Below are 22,738 nucleotides of genomic sequence, written 5' to 3' on the forward strand. Positions count from 1 at the left end.
CTGGAAAAACCAAATATTTTGCCACCAGTGGTCTGCTCTTTTTTTCATTCAGACTGCAAAAGGACAGACCCAACAGAGAGAGAAAATACTCAGCCTGCTCCATCTTCAAAGTATCCTAGTATTCAGCGGGGATTGTAATCGTTCTCCCTTCTATTCATGTTTATTTATAGATCCTTTGCACATATTTGGAGAATAACAAGCAGTAGTCAAATGAGAGGTGAAACATTTCTTTGAAGCCATGCAGTGAATTATTCTATAACGCGGCAATATCCAGCATGGCAGTGCAGGGGATGAGTTTGTACTGTAGCACCATTTGCTTTGAAATCCCCTTTTGATTGAACCAGAGTGGCAATTACATTGTACAGCCAGTTTCTTTTCCGGAAAGGGCTGAGAAATGGATTGAATGAAGGAAAAAAAATACGTAAAGAGCCTGTCTGAGTGTCTCCTGCTCCTCATCCTTGACCTCCAGTCATGTGTTTGCGGCTGTATCTAGGATGAGGGTCTGGGGATGTGCCTGGCTGATGATGGGGTTGAGAAATGGATCGCCGCTCCCCTCTCTTTTAAGTGCACTTACTCTCCTGCCCCTGCGTTAGGCAGCAGCTGAGGGATGCAGCCGTGTTTAACATCGGAGAGAGTCACTGGGGGCGTCCGGCTGTCTTCCAGGGATTCAGTGATTTTTCGCATGAAAATACACAGCTGGATGATGTCTGCAGTGTGTCCTGCGCAGATGTTTAGTTATGCTGTGGTAAACAGATATTTGATATGTTAGAAGTGAATATAAAATTACAGCTTTTATGCCTTTTGTTTTAAAAATGTTCATACAAAGTGTGAAGTGTCGGTTGTTTTCACAAGTGACATTTCACAATTAGACATATTTAGTCACATTGTGCTCCTTCCTATATTTATTGTCATATTTTGTCTTCCAGCATTCAAACCTGACCTAAGCTACAGTCCTTAATCATAGGGTCTTATTCATACATGCAATGTGACACATCACTCACACATGTGAAGTGGCTACTCTATGTTTTTTAGCCTGCGAGGCTGCTTGAAATGAACTGAAAGAAACATCTCAAGAGGGAATATGCATTCAGCCAATTCTTTCATGAATGTTAATTTAACAGCTGTTGAGACTGAGTTTGAAGGGGATCAATTACATGAAATGCCTATTTTTTTTAAACTTGAAACCTTAATGCATAATTCGCCATGTGAAGCATGCCTACTCACCTTAGATAATGCAGTGTTATGGTGCAATCAGTGCTGAACAATCACTCCTTTGGCTTCTTCTCCTTTTCATTTCACAACTATTTCGCTGCAGCCTAAGATGTGACATACAGATATTAAGTACTGCGTTTATTTGTTAATCACCTCACTTGTTTATTTATTTACTTATTTATTTTTTATCCTCCACAGCTCATGTGGAATAGACTTGTGTAGGTCTTCAGTCAGTCAGAGTAAATTAGGAGGTATCAGTGCACAGTTGATTGTGAATTCTCCATTCACTGGCAAAAGCACAGAGCAGCTGTGCATTCAGATTGAGTCCGTCCCTGGTGGTGGATCCTTGTCTCCCAGGTTCTCTTGCTGAATGATTTAATGGAGATGGCAGTACATAGTCATAAAGACAGTAACTGAATGGAAATAAATGCATCACAGACTGTAGTGAATTCATACCCATTGTGCTACTGATCAGGTATATGTGGATCGCCTAGGTCTGTGTTGCTTATGTGCCGCATGTGATCTGAATACAGACCTTGAAGGCGCACACCGGTATGATAGAAACTCTCCTTTCCTCCCTCCCTTATTAGATTCTTTTGCAATTATGCTGCCCTCAGGGGGGAAATGGATGCCTTTAACCACCTCTCCTATCAATTATGTGCCAAACAACGGCCCCACTAACCAAGAAGTCATCTCATTTACTCGGGAATGTGTTTAGCCAATGACTTCCATTAGGTTTAGCTTCTGTGGAGGTGAGAGTGTGAGCGTGAAGCCTCATTACATTTGGCAGAGCAATCTTTTGCTCATCATTTCAGTTGAGAAAGTCCAAGAAAGAAAATGCTGCCTCACCTTGATCAGCCACAAGACCCAGGAGGGGGTTGCTTTCAGTTTTCTCTGCGTCCAGAGTTTGTTTTGCTCTTTTTCTTTTGGATTTGCTGAAGCTTCAGCCGATATTCAGCTCTGAATGTTTTGACACTGGCAGCTTTTTGAAGGTCAAAAGTGACACCTTTTTTTCCCTTTTCCTTTATTTTAGCATTTCTGTTTTTAAAGTGCTTACTGTATTCCATATGAGGATAAGTTAGATCTGTATAAAAGGCTCTGAAATGGCTATTGGAGCGCAGCAAGACACTAGTTCTCCACAGAGTGCCACTGAAAAGCTGTCCACTAAAAGTGAGATTCTTCAAGGCAGGGTGACACACCCTTCTTACACAATGGCTGGAAATACTGCCATATACTGTGCCTTTCAGAGAGCCATTAATTCAGAATTAAATACCCTAAGAAAATGCAAAAAAAATAAAATGTCAGTACAGGTTTTACAAGCTGCAGAATGAAGCTGTGCTCAGGGACAAACATCCATTATATCAGCAGAGACACTGTGCTATGAACTGAGTAACACCCAACTTGCCAAGAAAGTCTTTTTGAAGAGATTTTCCTCTCACGATCCTGAAGCTTTTTGGACTGATGGGTTGGGATGACGAAGGCGGATCCTCCAGAAAGCAGATGGCAGTTAATACCACACTCAAAGTGAAAAATGCAGCACACTTTTTTTTTTTTGCTCCAGTAGAATCTCACACCGTGTAATCCAATGTGATGGGTTTTTAGAGTGGAAAAACGCCCCCTAAATTTTGAAAGACACAAGGAAATCCACTCTGAATCTCACTGTGCCTGCAATTACACCAGATGAGGAACAATTACTGGCACCAGGACAGTAGAGCTATAAGCCAACATTGGCCATTTAGTTATGATCAGGCAAATGGGATGATTTCTTCCCCGTAGATTCTGCTGTGCTTCACACTCCTCCTTAAGATTATGCTGCCGCGCTTTTCATGTCAAACCACCACCACAATCCTACAGTTACAAGTTGGTGAAACAAGTGAGTGGTTAGTATTTAGGTCTGTTTCAAGAATTCCAAAGATAGCCCTGGGTTAATCCGCACAACAGGGTTGTGTTGTAAGGATGAGGGGCTAGCTTGAATTCTTAATCCTGAGAGGCGTATCAGTTTCTACTTACCGTGATGTAGGTCAGAGCTTGAGCAAAGCCCCTCCTGTGCTACTGATACTACAATTACAGTTTTAAAGCTCTCAGTTCCTCTTCCACATTAGAAAAATTTTAATGGCCAATTAGGTCATTGATCACCAGTTTGATAGGGTATCTGATGGAGCAAATCACTCCTCGTGATAATAATAAGTAAAAGGGGGTAAATGATGTAGATCAAAATAGGACTTTTTATTATGACAACTGATATTGTGATAAAAAAAAAAGTCTCCCCTTCTCTAATCCAATGAGTTAAATACCTGACAAAAAATCTACCATAAAGTATTCCTTTTCATCCCTTTGCAGTATTTCCAACAGTGGCCTAATATTAGATATTAAAGGGATAGCCTACTTTGACAATTTAATATCATGTTTCAATAAAGTTGGAGGACTCACAAGAGACAGATTAAAAAAGAATGGCCAAAATCAATGCTGCAGAGGCTGAGATTTCCTGACTTTTAGTTCCTTGTATGGGTCAAACTCCAAAACCACCAGATCCAATACAAATCCCATAATGCTTTTTGACTCCACACCTGTAACACAGGCTTTATATAGTATACATCTTTTGGAAAGTTGTTTGAAATTTGTAATGAATTACTCAATACATATTATTTTTAGAGGAAAAAGTAATTACATTAACAATTGCTCAACAAAAAAGCAATTAGACACTTGTAACATGACCTCAGCTCTGTCAACAGCTCTGTGCCATTGAATAACTGCACAACTTCTCCACATCCCCTCAATGTATTTAACAGGTAAAAAAAAGAAAATGAGACACTGGTCATTGAATTAATTTGAACCTGACTACTATAGCCTATTAGCACACATTTTTATTAATTTCACATTAAGATTGCATCAGGAAGCTGCATTTTAGTAAGCTAACATCCTCACCAGTATCCACATTTTTTCTGTTAATGGTGTCTAATCTAAAATGCTACTTCTCAGATGGGTTAGTCATTATTATTTAGCCTAGTTTACTAAAAAAGCAAGAGGGTCAGAGTGAAAGTGCATTTTACAATTGCAGGAGTACAAGACATGGTCTTTTGGGTCTATATTGTCAGTTTTGAATTAGAAAATGTTTTTTTTTCTTCTTATGTTTAATTGTAGTTTTAATTTTGAATAGAAGGTGACTGCCATAATATTTACTGACCTTTACTGACCAACAGTTTACTTATCCCCACTCACAAGCTGTGTGATTAATGCACCTCCAACTCTGAACAAAACCAAGTAAGAACACTCAAAACGTAGCCAAATGAGCTATGTACCTTAAGTATATTCCTGTCCTCTGTTTGCAGAGGCTAACTACTTCCCACCTCATGCCCCTGCACTGAGCTAATGTGCCCTGGATCAATCTCAAAAATAACATCAACTGCCAATCCAACTCCTGGTTAAACAAGCCCTCCCCAAAATGTCAAAGTAACACCATTACTGAGAAAAGTAACTGTAATGCAATTAGTAAAGTGCCTACACCACTGGTAATCACAGTACTGCAGTGTAGCCTTGCTCAGGAATGCATCACTGCCTTTACACAGTATTCTCTTGATGACAGTAATGCCTGTAATGACATAGTCAGAGTCATTGTGTCAGGTTTGACACAGCTTCTCCTGAGCCACAGTAGACATGCAGCTGTTTTCACAGGTAATACTTCCCATGGCAAGTAAATTGATCTTGATGTTTGAAATTGTTGCAGTGCTCCTTTAAAGGGATAACTACCTTAGTAGAAATGGCATGTGTATATCATTGTTAGTCAAGAGTAACAGCTGACAGTGAAATAGACCATTTTTTATTGTTATAGTGCATAGCCTTGTTGTATTTCCTGTTGATCTAAGGGAATATGATACATGTATATAAAAATGAAAACAGTCAGTTTGCTTACATTCAGTCAGCCACCAAACCCTTTGTTAAAGTATGAAGTGGCATTTTGTGGAGTGCTAGTACACAGTCTGCCAGCTCCTATTAATAGTCAAATAGGGAGAGAGAAGTATCTTTTGAGGTCAATCATTTCCTTCCTCACTCCTCTTTAGATATGGAGAAATGAGCTTGTTAGGCGGGATGAGAAACACGCACAGTAAAAGAAAACATACCCATTTAGCAGCTGTTTCGTCTTCTGGGCCACCTGAAAATTGTACTGCGGGGTTAGCATCCTTAGGTTTTTGTCGCTGCCGCTGTTTTTTTTCCATCACTTCTTACTTCCTCAAGATTCACTCTCTCTTCCCATGCAGTAACTCCAGAATAATAAGAACCAATTATGTAACTTAGCAGTGCTGTAATCATGTTTTTTCTGTTGAATGCTTGTCGTATTTGGATCAAAATGTCACATTTTAATCACAGCCATAATTACTTTCTCCTCAGATTAAAATTCTTGTATTCAAGGGAGAGCATTCCATTCACAAGCAATTGGATGAGAGTCTTATTAGCCCTCGGCAACTAAAGATGATGTTACCATGGAAACAAATTGTTCTGCTATCAATCACTGGATGCCTTGCAGGTAAGATATTTTAACACATATTATATTTGAGTTTCACTGCATTCATGGTTTATGTCATGACAACATCTGTTCTGATAAATTTGTGTTTTCTAATGCACATAAAAAACAGAAGAATGTGTTATTCTATGATCTCAGACTAAATGCATGTCTCTAAGGTAAGATGTTAGAAATAGCATCTTATTCTCAGCAAGCAGTTTTTACATACAATATAGAGTTTCATCCATTAGTGAGGAAGAGACAGAATCAGAACAGTGGTAAATAACCTCGGAAAAATCGTCACAACCAAAAAGGTTACACTGATTAAGTTGCAGTCATTACATCTACAGCGTTCCAGCGTGATGTCCTTCACCGTTCCCTAGAGCAGTGTCCTGCAGCACATTTACAGTACACTGTCAGGGACAACTGGGAGTCCAATCCTATTCCTGTTTATGGCCTGTCCAGATCATTATCAGGATCCATGCAATGAATCCAGCTTCGCATTTTAGCACAATCTACTTGCCACCGTGCCTCATTCCGCCCTTGTGTGGCCACCTGGGATTCGAGCAAGAGAGGCACAGACACTCTACCAGAATGTCAGCCCTTGTTCAAATGACATTGTAAATCCCAATGAATGTTATTCAAATTGGCTCATGGGTAATTCACGCCCAGTACTCATGGGAGCAAGATCCAAGCAGTCTCACCTTCCTAGCGGACAAGTGTTTTTTAACAGGGCCTTGGTTGCTGCCTGTAGGTGCTCGCTCTTATTCAGAGTTGTGATTGTATGCTTGGAAACCTTCGAAAATCACCACAGCTGATAACAATTATTATGGCATCTGAAGTGACATGTTGTCTGGCTCAATATTCTTGGAATTCACAAAATAAACTGACACCTTAGATGTTGGCCTGCATGACATTTTATTCTAATTCATATTAGGGAGAGGCTGCTAAACCAAAGCTGAATAAATTTGATGTGATAGTAGTTGCTTGATCATTTATTAATAGATCATTCTACAACAATCTTTTGAAATGACTTTGACTGTGTTTCAGATTCCTCCTAAACTTAACTTTGTTTTTTTGTTTTTTGTTTTGTTTTTTTTTTTTTTTGTTTTTTTTTGGCTGTAGTTTGGTTAAAAGCTTATTCAATTTTCTCTGTGTCCCTAGACAACCACTAAAAGTTGCTGTGATTCATTGCCCTATCTTGTTTCTCAACCTGTCACACAGTAAAATATGTGCTGATTGCTTGACATATTATTACCGGTTAAAACCACATGTAGAACTGCTAGCCACATGCTGCAGTCTGTGAGCAGTAGGATATTAATTAGGCCTACTCTGACCGTCTGTTGACTCCGCTTTCATTTAGTACCAGATTGTGTTCCGCATCCTTTCCTTTTAAGCTGCTGGCAGATGAGTACATCCTTATGGCCTCAATTAACCAGTGCATGCGTAGTATGACATAGATGTTCTGAAAATAGATCAGTCTGCCTTATTTATCAAACCTGTCACTAAAAGGGAGTCAATACACCACCGGTCCAAAGTTTTAGAACACCTATTTCAGAATGATGAGAAAAAGTCAAGTAACAAAGGAAGACAGACTGGTTGGTTGTTGGCAAGATAATAACCCAAAACATTAGAAGAAAACAACTAGATAATGGAATGATGGAAGACCAGCAGTCTCCAGACTTACACCCCATGGAGATGGTTGGGGATGAACTGGACAGAAGGTGGAAACAAAGCAGCCAACAAGTGCAGCACATTTGTGTGCACATTACTTTTGTAACAGTGTAAACATGTAAATTTTCCAAACAGTCATTTTTATTATTTAAAAAAGTCCCTAGTAGTGAATTCAGAATGAGTCAAAACTTTCTGATTAAATTTAGGATTTAAGATTCCATGACTCCTTTTTTATTATTTATTATTTGTTCTGTGCTTTAATTTCAGAGTAGACTGAGACTTTACCCTACATAAATTTCAGTAACAACTAGAAAAAAATCTTTTAGCAGCAGTTTAATTATTGAGCAAATACATGAAACTGGCATCAGAGTTCAACTTGAGTGTTCAACTTTGGCCCTTAATTATTAACATCTATGGTTTTGATATTGTTCCTGGCAAGTAATTAACACTGAACACCTCAGTCAAGTTGCATCATTTCGGTATGTGAACTCAGTGTAACTGCATTAAAGCATCTCAAACAGCTTACCTTGCTAAATATTCTCACAATAATCAAAACATTATATGAATTGTTTACAGTATTTTTTATTTCCTTGCATTTTTATATATGAGTTTTGAAGGGAGGAGATTAATCATATTTACAATATTATGATTTATCATGATAAAGTGAAAGACACTTTACAGGCCCTCTATGCAAAATTGGAATACACACATAAATACACACAACTGCCATGGTTAGTGGTTTTTCTCTACCATTTCATTTGTTCATCATCATTTGGTTCATCAGAAAAAATGCAGCACACAGGGAAATGGATTAGCAGTTAGCAGCCTAACAAGGGTAAATGGAATTTATTTTACTTATAGAAATATAAGCAAATAATGTGCACAACACATCATGGGGATTGTCCTAATGCATTCCTTTGATTTTCTTTGGAAAAAGCAACACTGTTCAGGGAATAGGGGACAATATACTATATACTGAAAAAGTAATATACACAGTGTCAGAAAGGTGCTGTTTTTCAGCAAGATTAACTATTCGTCCTCACAGTGCTTTTGCTGAATTCTTCTAGTAGTTTCTAAGGTCAAAATGACAATTTTTCCTGGCTTGTACTACTACAGACTTTCTCCCCTTTCCCTAGCCTGTACAGAGGATGTCATATTTCAAGGGCCAAGATGGAGGACGGAGCCAAGTGACCTCATTTTACCAATCAGCTCCCCAGACCAGCAAGCTACTATCACGTGCGAGGCAGAAGGGAGCCCTCCTCCACAGTACAGGTAAATTACCACATCAAAGTTACATTCCCCTCAAGCATAAGCTCAACTGTCTACCTGCTTTGGCTCCAGATCCACATCACATGGTGAAAATCCATTGCTGCTTAATTGCTTGTGAATCTTCATTGCCGCTTCCACGGAAATGAAAGAGGGTACCGATAATGCTGATTGCTATTGATTTGTTAAAGAACACTGTTCTCTGGACATCAATGCTTGAGAGAGATTACACACCATTTAACAAAAAGACAGGCTTCAAAGAACAACTGCTTAATTGAGCATCCATTTCTAATTGAAGCTATGATGTAGAGTTGGAGTCACAGAGTCGCCACTGCAGTTGATGAATATGCCAACACCTTGGATATGAGCGAGGTTAACTTTATTAATGATAAGATTTAAGCCACGGTACGGATGAAGCTGATGATTTATAATATGGTGCATGGCTTAAGAAATCATTAGTAGAGAAAAGGAGATTCCAGCAACTCATTTGCACCACAGATCCTTTGATATCTCCCTGGCAATTCCCTGGCGGTGCAGGGAGCCTGCCTGAAAATGGCAGCTGGCGGTGTGTTTTTTGTGGTAGATTGTGTTTCGGAGCTTGGTCAGCACCATGTAGATGCACAGCAAGCAGGGGGAGAGAGGCAATAACCTTGTGAGTGACATTCCGCTAAATGCTTACATTTCCTATAATGTGTCTGCGCTGAAAACATGGTCCAGCCACAGCAGCAGGGGGTATCATTCTTCTTATTGTGCAACCTGAGCTATCCCAGGATGAAGCCGAAACCATCGCTTGTATTATTTCACCCGCAACTTAGAGCATTCTGACATTCACGATCGTTGTTAAGGTTTTTTCTTTCGGGTTCTTTGTGGTGTTAATGCAATAGTGAGAAATGGTGTTGTCAGTATAGGATCTGCAACTTTTTTCTGAGCTGAGCAAGCACAGTTCTGGGTAATTTTACAGAAGTAGCTCTGCAGAGACTATCATTACTAGAGTGTAACATGTTATCCTCATATTAAAGCTGCTCTAATCAATATTTTGTATTGGCTAAACAATGGATCTAATGATTGTGTAATATAAAAGGGCTCACAACCCACAAATCCACAGATTTATGACTAGTTCTGCAGCTCCTAGTGGCTATACATGTACTTTTGTGTCTTTTAGCTCACTATTTTAGTTTTACACACTTCAGTGTAGTTTCACTGCTGTCATTAATTGCAGCAGACAGACAGTTAGTGACTAACTAGTGAACACAGTAGGGTAGACAGCAGTTAGCAAAACAAAGCTAAGAGGAGGGTTGATATTGTACTTACATTTGTCAGGTTGCTGTAAAATAACAGTAAACTACTGGCAGCTAGATTTGCCAGCAGGCCACTATAAATTTAACAGTATCCTGCTGTTGCTAAAATTTACAGTAACTGTTATTTTTTCTTTCACAGTAAAATACTGATGAAAGGATTAGCAGTTAATTACCGATATTTGCACTTAACAAGATGCAATGTATATTTACAGATTTGTGATTTGTGATTTGATAAAATACTCCTTAGTAGTCCTACTATAAAACACCATGTTTTAATACATAAAGTAAACTTCAACTTTTAAGACGAATAACACAGATTCAAAGTATCTTTTTGGACCATTACACTATTGTGCGAGTGTGTGTTCACTGATTTATATAAAGTCCCACTCAAAGTCCATTCATTTCTTTAGTAGACTGGAGACATAAGGGTTGACTGATGTCATCTTTTTCTGGGTGACTTTGCGACATCCAATCTTGGAACCTCTCTCTGGATTTATCCCATTGAACCACCTGAAACACAAGAGTTGGTGTGAAAAAAAAGTTTACTAATTGAGATAATAATAACAAATCTTTTATATAACAAATATTTTCTCCTATCAACAACATTGTTCTTTACTATCTTAGCTGTAAGTGATACATTTTATAATCTTTTTTTAGGAATTACACAATGCCTGAAGTTGTAGTAGTAGAAAAGACAGAGGCAAGCCTGGACAGAAAAGCTGACTGGATGTGCTGATCATTCAGTGGTGAAAACAGCTTCCCGTTGTTTCACCTAAAACTTAAGAAAAAGAGAAACCCATTTCAGCATTGAAACCACTGTTGCCACACTAGAAATGATACCATGCCCAGGAAACTGATTGATAGAGAAGCCCTGTTGTTTTAAAATGAGAAATGTATTTTTAATATTATATTGATCATGGACTGATCTGAACTGATGAGTATTTGCTGCATTACGTGTGTGGTGTAATGTAAAAAAAACAAAAAAACATGACTTACACTTGCAAAAAGCATCAGCTCCTCTAGGGTCTCAGAGAAGTGAGTCATCAGCAGTTGAATGGTGCAGAATGACAGCAGGTTAGACTCAGTAACAGGACTCCCAGACATGTGCAGTGGTGGGTTTGTTCTTGAAGAACTCCATGTTGGTCCCTCCACACTCCTCCATAACTAGCTCAAGTCAATGCAGCACTTTATTACTTTCAGTTAGAAATAAGACTGAGTCAGTGAATCACACTTGGCACTACAAAGTGAACATGGCATGTTAGGTGTATTGTAAGGTACAGATTTATTCTGGACTCCATCACACACTCGTGATGCCTGAACCTTAACAGTTTTGGAAGTTCTTAGGGAGTCAGGGATGATACATACATAAGGATGATATATAAGTAAAAGGTAAAAACATGGAAACATGCTGAAAATGTAGAAAGTTAACACAACTAAGGCATTAGAGAAAACTGAGTCTGAACAGAACATGTAAACAGAGGTGGTTCTACCAGAGCACCTTTACTAGCTCCCTTCAGTTCTATCTGACATTAGCATTCTGTGCTAGGCTAAATAACACATTCAGACCACAGACCAGCTACAACTGAACAGCAGCTGTATTATATTAATAATCCTTTCTGAATATTCCGCCCCCAGCCTCAACCAACACAGTCCAGTTTTTCAAGCACAGTAACAGTTCAACCGAAATTAACGTTTTGACTGTAGTTTAGCTAGCTAACTAATGTTAGCTAACAAGCTCTTCAGGCACCACATTCACAGTAAAGAGCCGCTGTTTACATAAACCGAGCCAAGTTGTTTAGAGACATGGACTTGGCAAACGTTAACATAACGCAAAGTAATGTGAACATGAGAAGGTGAAACTCACTCTGTACTTTGGAGGATCAGGATCCAAGGTCCAGCTCCTCTGCGGTGACAAACTGCCACTGAAACAGGAGTTGAAAAGTCGCTATTAAATTCTTACTATGGTTTCAGACACAGGAGAAGGATTTTTCCCGCTTAGCAACTTCACAGACCAGTACTTAGAAGTGGCTAATGTTAGCTGACAAAGTACTCATTCAGCTTGTGCGTAGTGTGCGTCCCCCTGTGATGTTTGTGTCTTGGCTCTGACTCTAATCTCAAAAATGAAATGAAAAATACAGTAATGTACTGTTTTCTTTCATTTAAGCGAATATACGTAAATACGTAAATAATATGTATACTGTAAAAGCTGAGAAAAATGTACCGTAATGTACTCTATTTAAACATAACAGTATTAAACTGTTGATATTTTCACATAAATTTACAGTAATGTGTTACAGTGTAACGTTAATATTAAGATTTGAAAAAAAAAATACACAACAGAACTATTCTATTTATCTTTAGGGCATTTAGTGATAAAATTACTGCCTCCTCTGTTTCCCTGATTTCATATAGAGCTACAGAAATGCCAACCTGCTTGTCTTGTGTGGCTATTCTGTTACACTGCACATTTTTAGTGTTTTTGTACTGTGGTACCTGGAGTTTAGGAGTACTCAGCTTCAAAACAACACACATCTCTCACTGGTGATATTCATCTAGGTCAGTAGTTCCACTGCTTGGAGTCAGTGCCCCCAATTATGAATAATAAAAAATCTTAGACCAGGTTTAAAGGGAGGAACTGATGTTTGAGTGAGCAATCTCTTACCACTGTGGATTGACATTTCTGGTAATGCTTTTAAAGACACTAGATTTGTGCCCCTAATTCTACTTTGAGGAAGGACTTGTTTTTTGAGCTTTATTTGGGTTGCATCAGTTTTTCTGACACTGATTGTCCTTGACTTGTTTCCCTTCGGGCAAGGAGAGGACTTTATTTTGTCCTGGTGATAAAATAGAAAGCATAAATTCTTGGCAATTTATTTCACTAACAGTGAAATTAGAACCTCAAAATGTCTGAACAGACTGAAAAAAAAATGCCTGTAGGAAGTGGTCATGCTGTGACTTTCAGTCTACAAACTGTGCATGGGCCTACACCCTGCAAACGAACAGTATTTGTATAATTAGATATGCCAAGTGAGAGGGTATTACATTCAGAGCTGCGCGCTTAATTTCCTCAGTTACTGCAGCTATTAGAGAAAGAGAAATTCATTCATTTGGTTTAATATCCATACAGAAAATTGGGCCACCCAATATTGAATTTGTCAGAAAAGATGATGTTAACCTTGTCGGGGAGCCATAAATGGGCTTGTAGCATTGAGCATGTCATTTCACTTAGAACTGGGTGATTCACCTTCCCTCATATCCTACAGTGTTGAAATCACAACACTGTTTGAATTATTAGTTATTACTATAACCATTATCATTACCATTATCTGTATCCATGACATTTTCTTGAGCCGTTTTCTGAATCCATTTCAGTGTAGCCAAACGTACACAATGTCATAGACATATAGCATAATACAGTGTGTGGTAACATATTTTTTGTGTCATAAACATATAATTGCCCAGTCCACGTGGACTGGGCAATTATATGTTTTTGTTCTTTAGACAGCATGTATATTATACACTAACAACTATACATTATCACACCCATTTCTCAGATGAAATCCTGAGCATTATTACAATATACTACTTTTTAAAAAATCCAAAAATCCCAATGAAAGATCTTTACAGTAAAATACATAAATGTATTATTTTGTCCTGTTTGATAAAATATATATATATATATATATATATATATATATATATATATGTGTGTGTGTGTGTGTGTGTGTGTATATATATATATATAGAGAGAGTATATTTTATCAAACAGGACAAAATAATACATTTATTAGGGACTATTTTCTGCCCTGAAATAATATACACGTGAACTAGTGGGTTTTTACAGCAGCAGGGTGGTGGATGTGGGATCGATTCAAAATAAATGACAGCGCCCACGTTCATGGAAAAAAAGGAACATGTCATCCAGTGCAACCGTGCAGCTCACTGATGTGTTTTAATCGTTTTTGGACAACAATGGGGCTCAATGACTCAGAGGAATAAGATACACCAGATTTTGGCTGCACAGAACGTATTTATTATTAGGATCAATTCATTGTTGGTGGTTTTTTTTTTTTCTTTTTTGGGTGTTTTTAGATCTTTTCATGGAATTGATTGACAGAATGAATATTATATATATATATATATATATATATATATATATATATATATATATATATATATATATATATAATTATTAACCAGTAGCAGTGTCAGTGTTGAGCTGTCAATCAAAGAATGAGAGCTTTAAAGCCTTTACAGACTCATCAGTTTGCAGTGATGCTCAGCAATCACACATGGAAAAATCCATCAGAGAAAAAGACCCAGCAGACCAGAATGCAATACAGACTGGCATTCTGGAAAATGCAGGAAGATGGAGAGTGGAACTGAAACCTAAAAATAAAAACTTCCTCACATAATTGCGCCTGTAATAGAGTGAAAATTACAGATTGGTGATATTTAACAGTGATATGAGGGTTGATAAGTTCTTTAATAGGCTGTCTGACAAGTTTGAAAATTCTGTCTAGTTGATTTAAATATTACAGTGCAGAGAGCAGATTTGATGAAAACAGAATTCAAGTTGTCATTGTGTCTGTGCTCATAACCCTTGTGAGTTACGGTTGCTTGTTAGCTCCACACCATATGATTTTGTTTTCAACACTCCGACGCTCTGCTCCACCTTCACCTCGCCCACTCAGTGACACGGCGAATATACGAACGAGAACCATGACAGTTCTTCAGTTGACAAATAGTCCAGTGTAGCACCAGAGCGCACTCCAGGGCTCAGAGCTGTGCTTTATGAATACACCTGTCACTGTGTTTACTATGAATGTGCTGTAACGCAGGATCAAGGGCACAGCAGTGATTGGAAAGGGGGAATAAAAAAGCACTCTGGCTGGCGTCTGCTATCATGTAATGTGACTTCAGGCAGATGTATGACTCTACCTTTGTTTAAGGGTTGGTGCAGAGTAACAGGGACATAAATAGACTTAGGAGGTTGTGATTAGAAGATGTTGTGTTTTTTGGTTATGAATTCAGTTGCAGCATAGAGCCAGATAACGGTGCTGGATGTAGAAATTGTTTCAAATTGAATTGATTTTTATCTTTTGGAGGGTTACTTGGCCTTTTACAGGGTGAGAATTCTGTGACCCTTGGGCTTATGAGATCATTTTAAAACCAATAGGATAAACTTGAAAAATAGGGGACTGTAGGCTGAAATAACAGCTATGTTTTTGAATTCTAGAGGGCAGATCTATGGACATTGATGTTTTTTTTTTTGTTTGTTTTGTTTTGTTTTTACTCTGTTGGTTCTTGATGAATAAACATTTATTTACTTCCTTTACTTTTAATCTGAATAAAAACATCATATCCAGACTATAAATTGCAATGGTAAATGTAATTATGTCTGCTGACAAATGCTTGTGACAATGAGTGTGTATACATTTGTGGCCAAGTACTGTATATCTGTTAGCATTTCACTAATAACAGGATTTTTTTTAAAGCTGATATGCACACACACACACACACACACACACATACACAAACCCCCACACACAGAAACACTCACACTGACACAGGGTGGTTTTAAGAATATTTATCGTGTTACATTTGGCTTTCAAGCCAAATGAACATCAATTTATTAAAAAGCAGCAGCAATAACCTACTAAACATAATTGTAGAGAGTACCCTGGTCAGCAGTTGAATTTCCATTATCAGCTCTAAGGCTCTGCATGTGTGTGTGCGTGTGTGTGTGCGCGTGTGTGAACAGTATGTGGTCTGTGTGGTCACTGCCGTCTCTGTGGGTGTCTGGCCTCAAGGAAAGCCAGGTGAGCCAGTGCTGCAGTACAATCCCCAGTCTATTTGATGAGGAGACCTCATGCAAAATTGATGTGAACCTCAAGGTCACAGGGAGTTCATTCAGAGCATGCTCAGATCAGCCCGCGCCTGCAGCACAACGCAGCAAATAGGACTGTTCTCCCCTGGACTCTGTGGGACTTACTGTAAGCTCCTCTCAGCCTGATGTGCTGTTAGATCCACTGTGTTTCAGTTTGGGCTGCGCTAACATTAAAGACTCACCTGTCTTACTGGAGCAGTTTGAGTTTGAGAAGGAATTATAGTGGGGAGAGTGTGTTGTCCAAATTTGAAAAACTGTAGTTTTGTGTAACAGAATATATATTTTTTTATGTCTTACTCTTTTAATTATTCTACAATCTCTAACATTTGTCTTGGGGGCCCTTGGGGTGTCCCAACCTGCCTGTTTTGAACCACCAGGTTATAGAACAGGAAGGAACATATAGTATAATGCAGCTGGAGGTTGGTTATAAATAATTAAGACTCACATCTTCTGAAATCACAGTAAAGTCTACTAGATAGTGTGGTCACTATTTTGTACTGCTATCTGAATGCAGAGTAAGAATTATATAGACTCAAATTATCTGGCCATATTAATGCTGAATCATTCACTGGTATTCTATTGGTCAATTGTTAGTCATTAATTAGAATAAATTTTGAGTTGCCAGGTTGTGGAAAATCCCCCTTTAGATACTTGTTTTTTGTTTGTTTTTTGTTTGTTTTTTTTTGTTTTTTTTTGGCTATTTAGATTCCTCTATATTCATTTATAGCATCTCATTAAAATTTGCACCTACTGACTTACATTAGAACCCTAACCCCTCATGAATGACGTACGGACATTTACAATTTCTTACTTTATGGTTTATTAACCTTCATTAATGTATGAGCATTTAGAATTACAAAAGGTCCTCCAAATTTAACAACCATATAGTTTGTTTGTCCCTACCCTCTGATATAACCTATTAGTAACAACAGTATGTAATGGTAATAATATGACCTGTAGAAACATACAAGCAGCAGGCCTACCAGACCTTTTTGTCAGTACTTGTTTTAACCCAATCACAATTTGGGTTAAAACAAGTACTTCCTTAAGGGTAGAGGACCTTTGTCATCATGGTTACAATAATAAACATGCGGTTAAGGTTGTGGAACGGTCAAAGATAAAAGAAACAATGTTGATGGTTTCACATGGGAAATGAACAGTTCTCTCCTGTGTTAGAGTCCTGTGTTTTGCCGACCCAAAAAAGGTAAATTTAGAAACACGCAATATAGTCATCTGCGTAGAATTCCCTATATTTGAGTGATGGTGGGTGTAAGAGGTGGAGCTCAAAGAATGGCTACAGCAGAGACTGAGGCTGATATTCACCCCAATTGCCTAAATTAAGTCATGGAACTGTGTATTATCATTGGTCGGAAAATTGCCCACTTAAAATGTCAAATTTAAAAATCTGATGAAAATTCAAACAATCCCCCAGTGCAGCGAAAGAGCACATCGTCACTAGTGTTTTCTGTCTCATCCCTTTGGTATAAAGAGATTACAGCCAAGTTGGGTATATAAGATGAGCGTAATGTGCTGATGCCTCTTCACATTTTAAGTGTGAAGCTTCACATTTTTTTGCTCAGCTCTCACTATCACTAGGTGAGAAGTTGCAAGTGCAGGTTTATTATTTTGCTCACAACTGGTCAGTCACAGTGAAGACTCACACAGCTGCATTTCTCTTTCAAAATTACCTTTTAAATAGTTCAGTATCAGTCTGTGCAAAAGTGACAGCAGCCTGTTTGTTCCTGTTAAATGCACTCACGTGAAAAAGGCACATAGCTAATAAACTCTGTGATAACAGATTCCCCATGTCTTCCAATATCAGAGCCTGTCTCAGGTGTTTCTGCAGCAAGAGTACGTAGGTGGCCTTACTGATTGTGTTGATGGTGACGAGACACCATTACACCCGGGCAGCCGTCTGCTCCAGGGGTATGTGATTGGTCCAAGCTGCCCACCTTCCTCTCCCATTAAGTTCAATCATGCTGGGTGGCTGCAAATCTAACTAGCTTCTCATCCTTTCCCATTTAACCTCCTCCCCTCTTGCACATACAATAATCCAAGAATTCAAATGGAGAAATAAGTATGTATCCTATGTATCCTATATATAATATATATATATATATATATATATATATATATATATATATATATATATATATTTATTTTTATTTTTTTTTGTTTCATAGAAAGATTAGCTTTGTCATGACAAGTGTAGAGCATTTAAAAGTAATATCATTGTTGGAACAGTGACAAAATCAGTCAGATTAAGTGACTGGCACAGACTGTTAGATGAATAATGCAGGCTACAAGATGAAAGACAGCGTCATCTTTTGTAGTCTGTCAGGCAGGAAACCAGGGAGAGCCATGACTGGCTTTAAGACTGCATGAAGCATCATTCTAACTGCCTATTAGTTTGCCTGGAAGGGGAAAAAAATGCATTGATTTTTTTTCCCCTTATCATTGGAATTGTCATTTCACAGTCCTGTCACTAAGGCAGATTTACACACAGCATTCCAATACTTTGTTTGTCGGATTCTATAAGGAAAAGTAATTTTTCATTTGTGTTAATGTTCTGAGATAAAGTTACCCCCCCCAGTTCTTATATAGGTATCACTCAGTTTATATCTTTCATATATGTCGGCATCAGACTGACAGACAGTAGATTTCAGAGAATGAGATATAAAGTGTTTTCATAGTTAAGCGGGAACATTATTCAGTGTTTTGTCTCTGCTGGTAGCTGTGATTAATAGCCGTCACTTCCTAAACTCAGCTTGCATGACAGAGTATCTCGTGACCTTTCCTTGAGGGAAATGGTCTGTAGACAATGCAATATGAAGGTGTCAAAGCAATAATTCAGAAACACAAAAGCACAAGCATAAACTAATTAGAAATCACTCAGAGAGAGCATAACTCTACCAAGGCTGCACAATCCTTTAGATTTGTAATTTCAATGATACAAAATGTTAAGACATTTTTAATCTGCATTGGGATTCAAATTCACATTAAAATGCATATAGAGTGGAGATACAGTCATGGGATTAATTTTTCGTTCAAGTGCGTGCAGTGATTGATGAACAAATGGAAACAAGACTACACCAGCACTGTGGTGCTTTGAGCTAAATAACAAAAAACTTGCTCATAGTGACAGTTAGATCCTAAACAATATATTTAAAAAATGGCAGATATTGGCCTATTACTACTTCTGCTTTTATGTTTTGTGTACATTTTTCAAATAATACTTGCATACTTTCTCTTAAGTAAGATTTTGAATAATTTATAATTTTCTTATAATTATTTAATATAAAACTTATAATTTTATTTTTTATACTAATATTATTATTATTTTTATTTATACAATTTTTTGTGGTATTACCACTTTTACTTGGGTAAAATATCTTATTATGTTTTCTACTGCTGCATGAAACATAATTTCCTGTATTCTTATCTGCACAAAAACACTTGCTCCTTGGCCCATGGTCTAAATTACCACCAAATTTAATTGAAATCTGTTAACATGTTTTTTGAGATATCTTTCTAACTGGCTTACAAACTGGACCAAAAGCACAACCTCCTTGAAATAATAAAACTGAGATGAAATGAAAGCTACTTCACTGTGCAAGAAGGAGAAAAATAAATATGCACCACAGCAGATTTGATCAAGTTTTGGAATTTTGCCTGAAATAGTGGCAAAATAAAATACTTAAATAAAGTCAAACTGATGAAAACTGGGAGCTGTAGCTGTTCACGGTGTCAATAAATGTTTTCTTTCTTCTTAACTTGCTGGAAGGGACTTTCAGAACATCCACTTTTCTCTGTTAATAATACTGAACCCTACTCTTATTACTCACCTTTTATCTTCTCAGCATGATGTGGGCGGACCGATCAAATTGATCTCTGTGAAAACACTGCAAGCACACGTCTCCAAGGGGCTCAGCTACTGATTGTGTTTGCGTTTTTCCAGATGGTCACTAAACGGAACACTCATTGATCTGGGGAATGACTACCGGCGTCACATGTCTGGGGGCAGCCTGATCATTAGCAACCTGGACAAGGACCAAGACACTGGGGTGTACCAGTGCACAGCCTTCAACACATGGGGCTCCATCCTCAGCCGCAGAGCCAGCCTCCAATTTGCATGTAAGTGATCCCACAATTGTTAACACGTTTCTGGCATGGCTCTGACACAGTTGACACTCTGGCATCTCTTGTATCTGTTGTATCTCAGCCTGACATGTGTGTAATATGCTTGTGGCCCAGGCCTTTTTTTTCTTCATTTATTATTCCGATTCCTCATTTAAATTGCCTGGGAATAGATTTTCGAGAGGGGAAATGGTAATCGAATGAAATGTCAGATGCAACAAACACAGTGGGTGAGGCAGCTTCTGACTGCCTCACAACTCCATTGATTCTCATTAGTGGTTCCAACTCTGACAGCATCTATGCTCAGTCCGAATTGACTCATATTTTGCCGAGTGATATGGCAGCCCCTGTGATCCAGACTTTAAAGCGGATGAACACAAATAGTGCTTAAGAAGTGTTTGTACCTTTGTAATCACCAGCCACTTCTTTATGTATAATATATACAGCAGATTGCAAGCAGATCAGGGAGTGACAGGCTGTCTGCTGCTCTGCCAGCCCAATGCTTAAAAGACAAAAGGCAGGTGATGCTGTGGAGTGGGATCCTACCTTCCAGACAAGCACTGTAGTGGCACCTCTCCTCTCTTGATCAAGCCTGCTGACTATTGATCATGTCCCAAGGATAGAGAGCCTTTTGCTTCCTCTTAGGAGATGGGTTGCCATTATCCCTATAGCCCAGTAATGAATCTCACTTGTGGGGACCGGGTGAAGAACAGAGCTGCTTGACATTTATTGTCTTGCCTAATGCACAGTTAGGGAGGTCTTGAAGATCAGCATGGCTGATACTCTGTTTTTCTGTGTAATGAGGCCACTGCCCTAAGATAGAAATGTTGTGCCTTCTTTGCTGCTTTGCTTGCCTTCAGCTGCACCCACTATAAGCTAACATGTCCTCCCACAGCTCACATTTGCAATAAAATCAATTAAAATAATGTGTACAATTAAACATGCAATTTTCAGCATTAATACACACTCACAGAGCATTAGGAACATCTGTACACCTGCTTATTCAATATTTATTAAATCAAAAATAAGAATGTGTGTGTGTGTGTGTGTGTGGGGGGGGGGGGGGGGGGTGTTTGAACTCAATGACTTTGATGTTGTGGCATGATTTTTAAGATAAGATAAGATAATCCTTTATTAGTCCCACAGTGGGGAAATTTACATTGTTGCAGCAGCATAAGTGATTGAAAAAGACAGAAAGACATAAATACAAGTAAGGGCAAAATAAAAACAAGATAAGGCTATAAAAAATATATATGTATATATAGAGACTCATAGCAGCTGTTTTGGATTAGTTACAGTGCAGAACCTAGTGAAAATGGTGGTGCCAGATCAGCCAGTTTGAGCATTTCTGAAACTGGTGATCGCCTGGGATTTTCAGCAGTCTTCAGAGCTCAGAATGGTGCATTCCAGTGAGCAGACAGAAGGCCTTGTTGAATGATGGAGGTCAGAGGAGAATGGCCAGACCAGTTGGAGCTGACAGAAAGGCTACAATAACTCAAATAACCAGTCTTTACAGCTGTGGTGGGCAAAGAAGCATCTTAGAATGCACAACATGTCTAACCTTGAGGCAGTTGAGCTGAAGACCACGTAAGAATCCACTCCTGTCAGCTAAGTAACAGAAATCTGAGGCTGCAGTGGGCAAACACTCACCAAAACTGGACAGTTGAAGACTGGAAAAACATAGCCTGGTCTCATAAACCTTAATTTTTGCTGAAGTACGCAGATGGTAGGATTAGAATTTGGCGTCAGCAGCATGAATGCATGAACCCAACCTGCCTCAGGTCAACAGTCCAGGCTGCTGGTGGTGTATTGGTGTAGGGAATGTTTTCTTGACACACTTTGGGCCCCTAAGACAATCAGTCATCATTTGAATGCCACAGCCTATTGAGTTATGGCCACAATTTACCATCTTCTAATGGATACTTCAAGTATAATAATACAACATGTCCCAAAGCAAAAGTCTTTAATGTTCTTACATGGCCTAACCAACCAGTCACCTGAATCCAAGAGAACACCTTTGGGATGCGGCAGTACAGGAAATTAGCAGCATGAATACACAGCTGACAGATCTGCAGAAACGATGTGACACAGTCACAGGCTGATTTGAGAGCAAAGGGAGGAAATACCCAGTATTGGTATCGCATTCCTAAGTGTTCAGTGAGTGCATTGTATTATTGTAATATTTTTTTACTCTGCCTTGAAGACACATTCTGGTTTTACACAAGCTGGGTGTTTTTTTCATAGTTTTGACCACTATTATAAGTTATGATAACATTGTACTCATTCTGACAGCTGAGAACATGGCGACATTCCTAAAGCAAATTTGATAGGTTACAAATAAGCACTCTTAGGCTAGTCAAACTTATTTGGAAATAAAACAGAGACAATCAATTCCCCAAGCTGTGTGTTGTAAATATACACCACAGTTTACAAAGGGTGCATTAACTGAATACTAGACTTAAAAAAATTTGATTGATAATGACTTGTCCAGATTAGAAACAGAAAAAAGTTTTCTAGCTTCTTGATACATCATGTACATCTTGCCTCCAAGATGTGCAGCCCACTGAACATATGCATTAATGTTACTCTCTATAATCCTGTCCACTTAATCCCACAATCCCATGGATTTTAAAAATTGAAAAGGCTAGGCTCTGGGAAACTTGCAAATACAAAACTGTCATTATTTGAAATGTCATGATACAGAGTAAAAAAATCACCATATTTGCATTTGAAGGTGCCGTAACAGTTTTTTTTGTTTGTTTG

At 38.4% G+C, this 22,738-nt stretch overlaps 1 protein-coding gene across 1 annotated transcript in view; it reads left to right on the plus strand.

Annotated features, from left to right (window-relative positions):
* The window catches only part of cntn3b (contactin 3b), a 54,467-nt gene that overhangs the window by 1,083 nt on the left and 30,646 nt on the right, over positions 1 to 22,738 (plus strand). Inside the window, exons 2-4 of the mRNA XM_018699003.2 lie at positions 5,599 to 5,734; positions 8,521 to 8,656; positions 19,797 to 19,972. Coding sequence (XP_018554519.1) covers positions 5,680 to 5,734; positions 8,521 to 8,656; positions 19,797 to 19,972 — 367 coding nt within the window. The 5' untranslated portion in view covers positions 5,599 to 5,679. The remainder of the gene's footprint in view (positions 1 to 5,598; positions 5,735 to 8,520; positions 8,657 to 19,796; positions 19,973 to 22,738) is intronic.

Source organism: Lates calcarifer, linkage group LG12 (assembly GCF_001640805.2).
Source record: "Lates calcarifer isolate ASB-BC8 linkage group LG12, TLL_Latcal_v3, whole genome shotgun sequence".
Taxonomy (NCBI): Eukaryota; Metazoa; Chordata; class Actinopteri; family Centropomidae; genus Lates; species Lates calcarifer.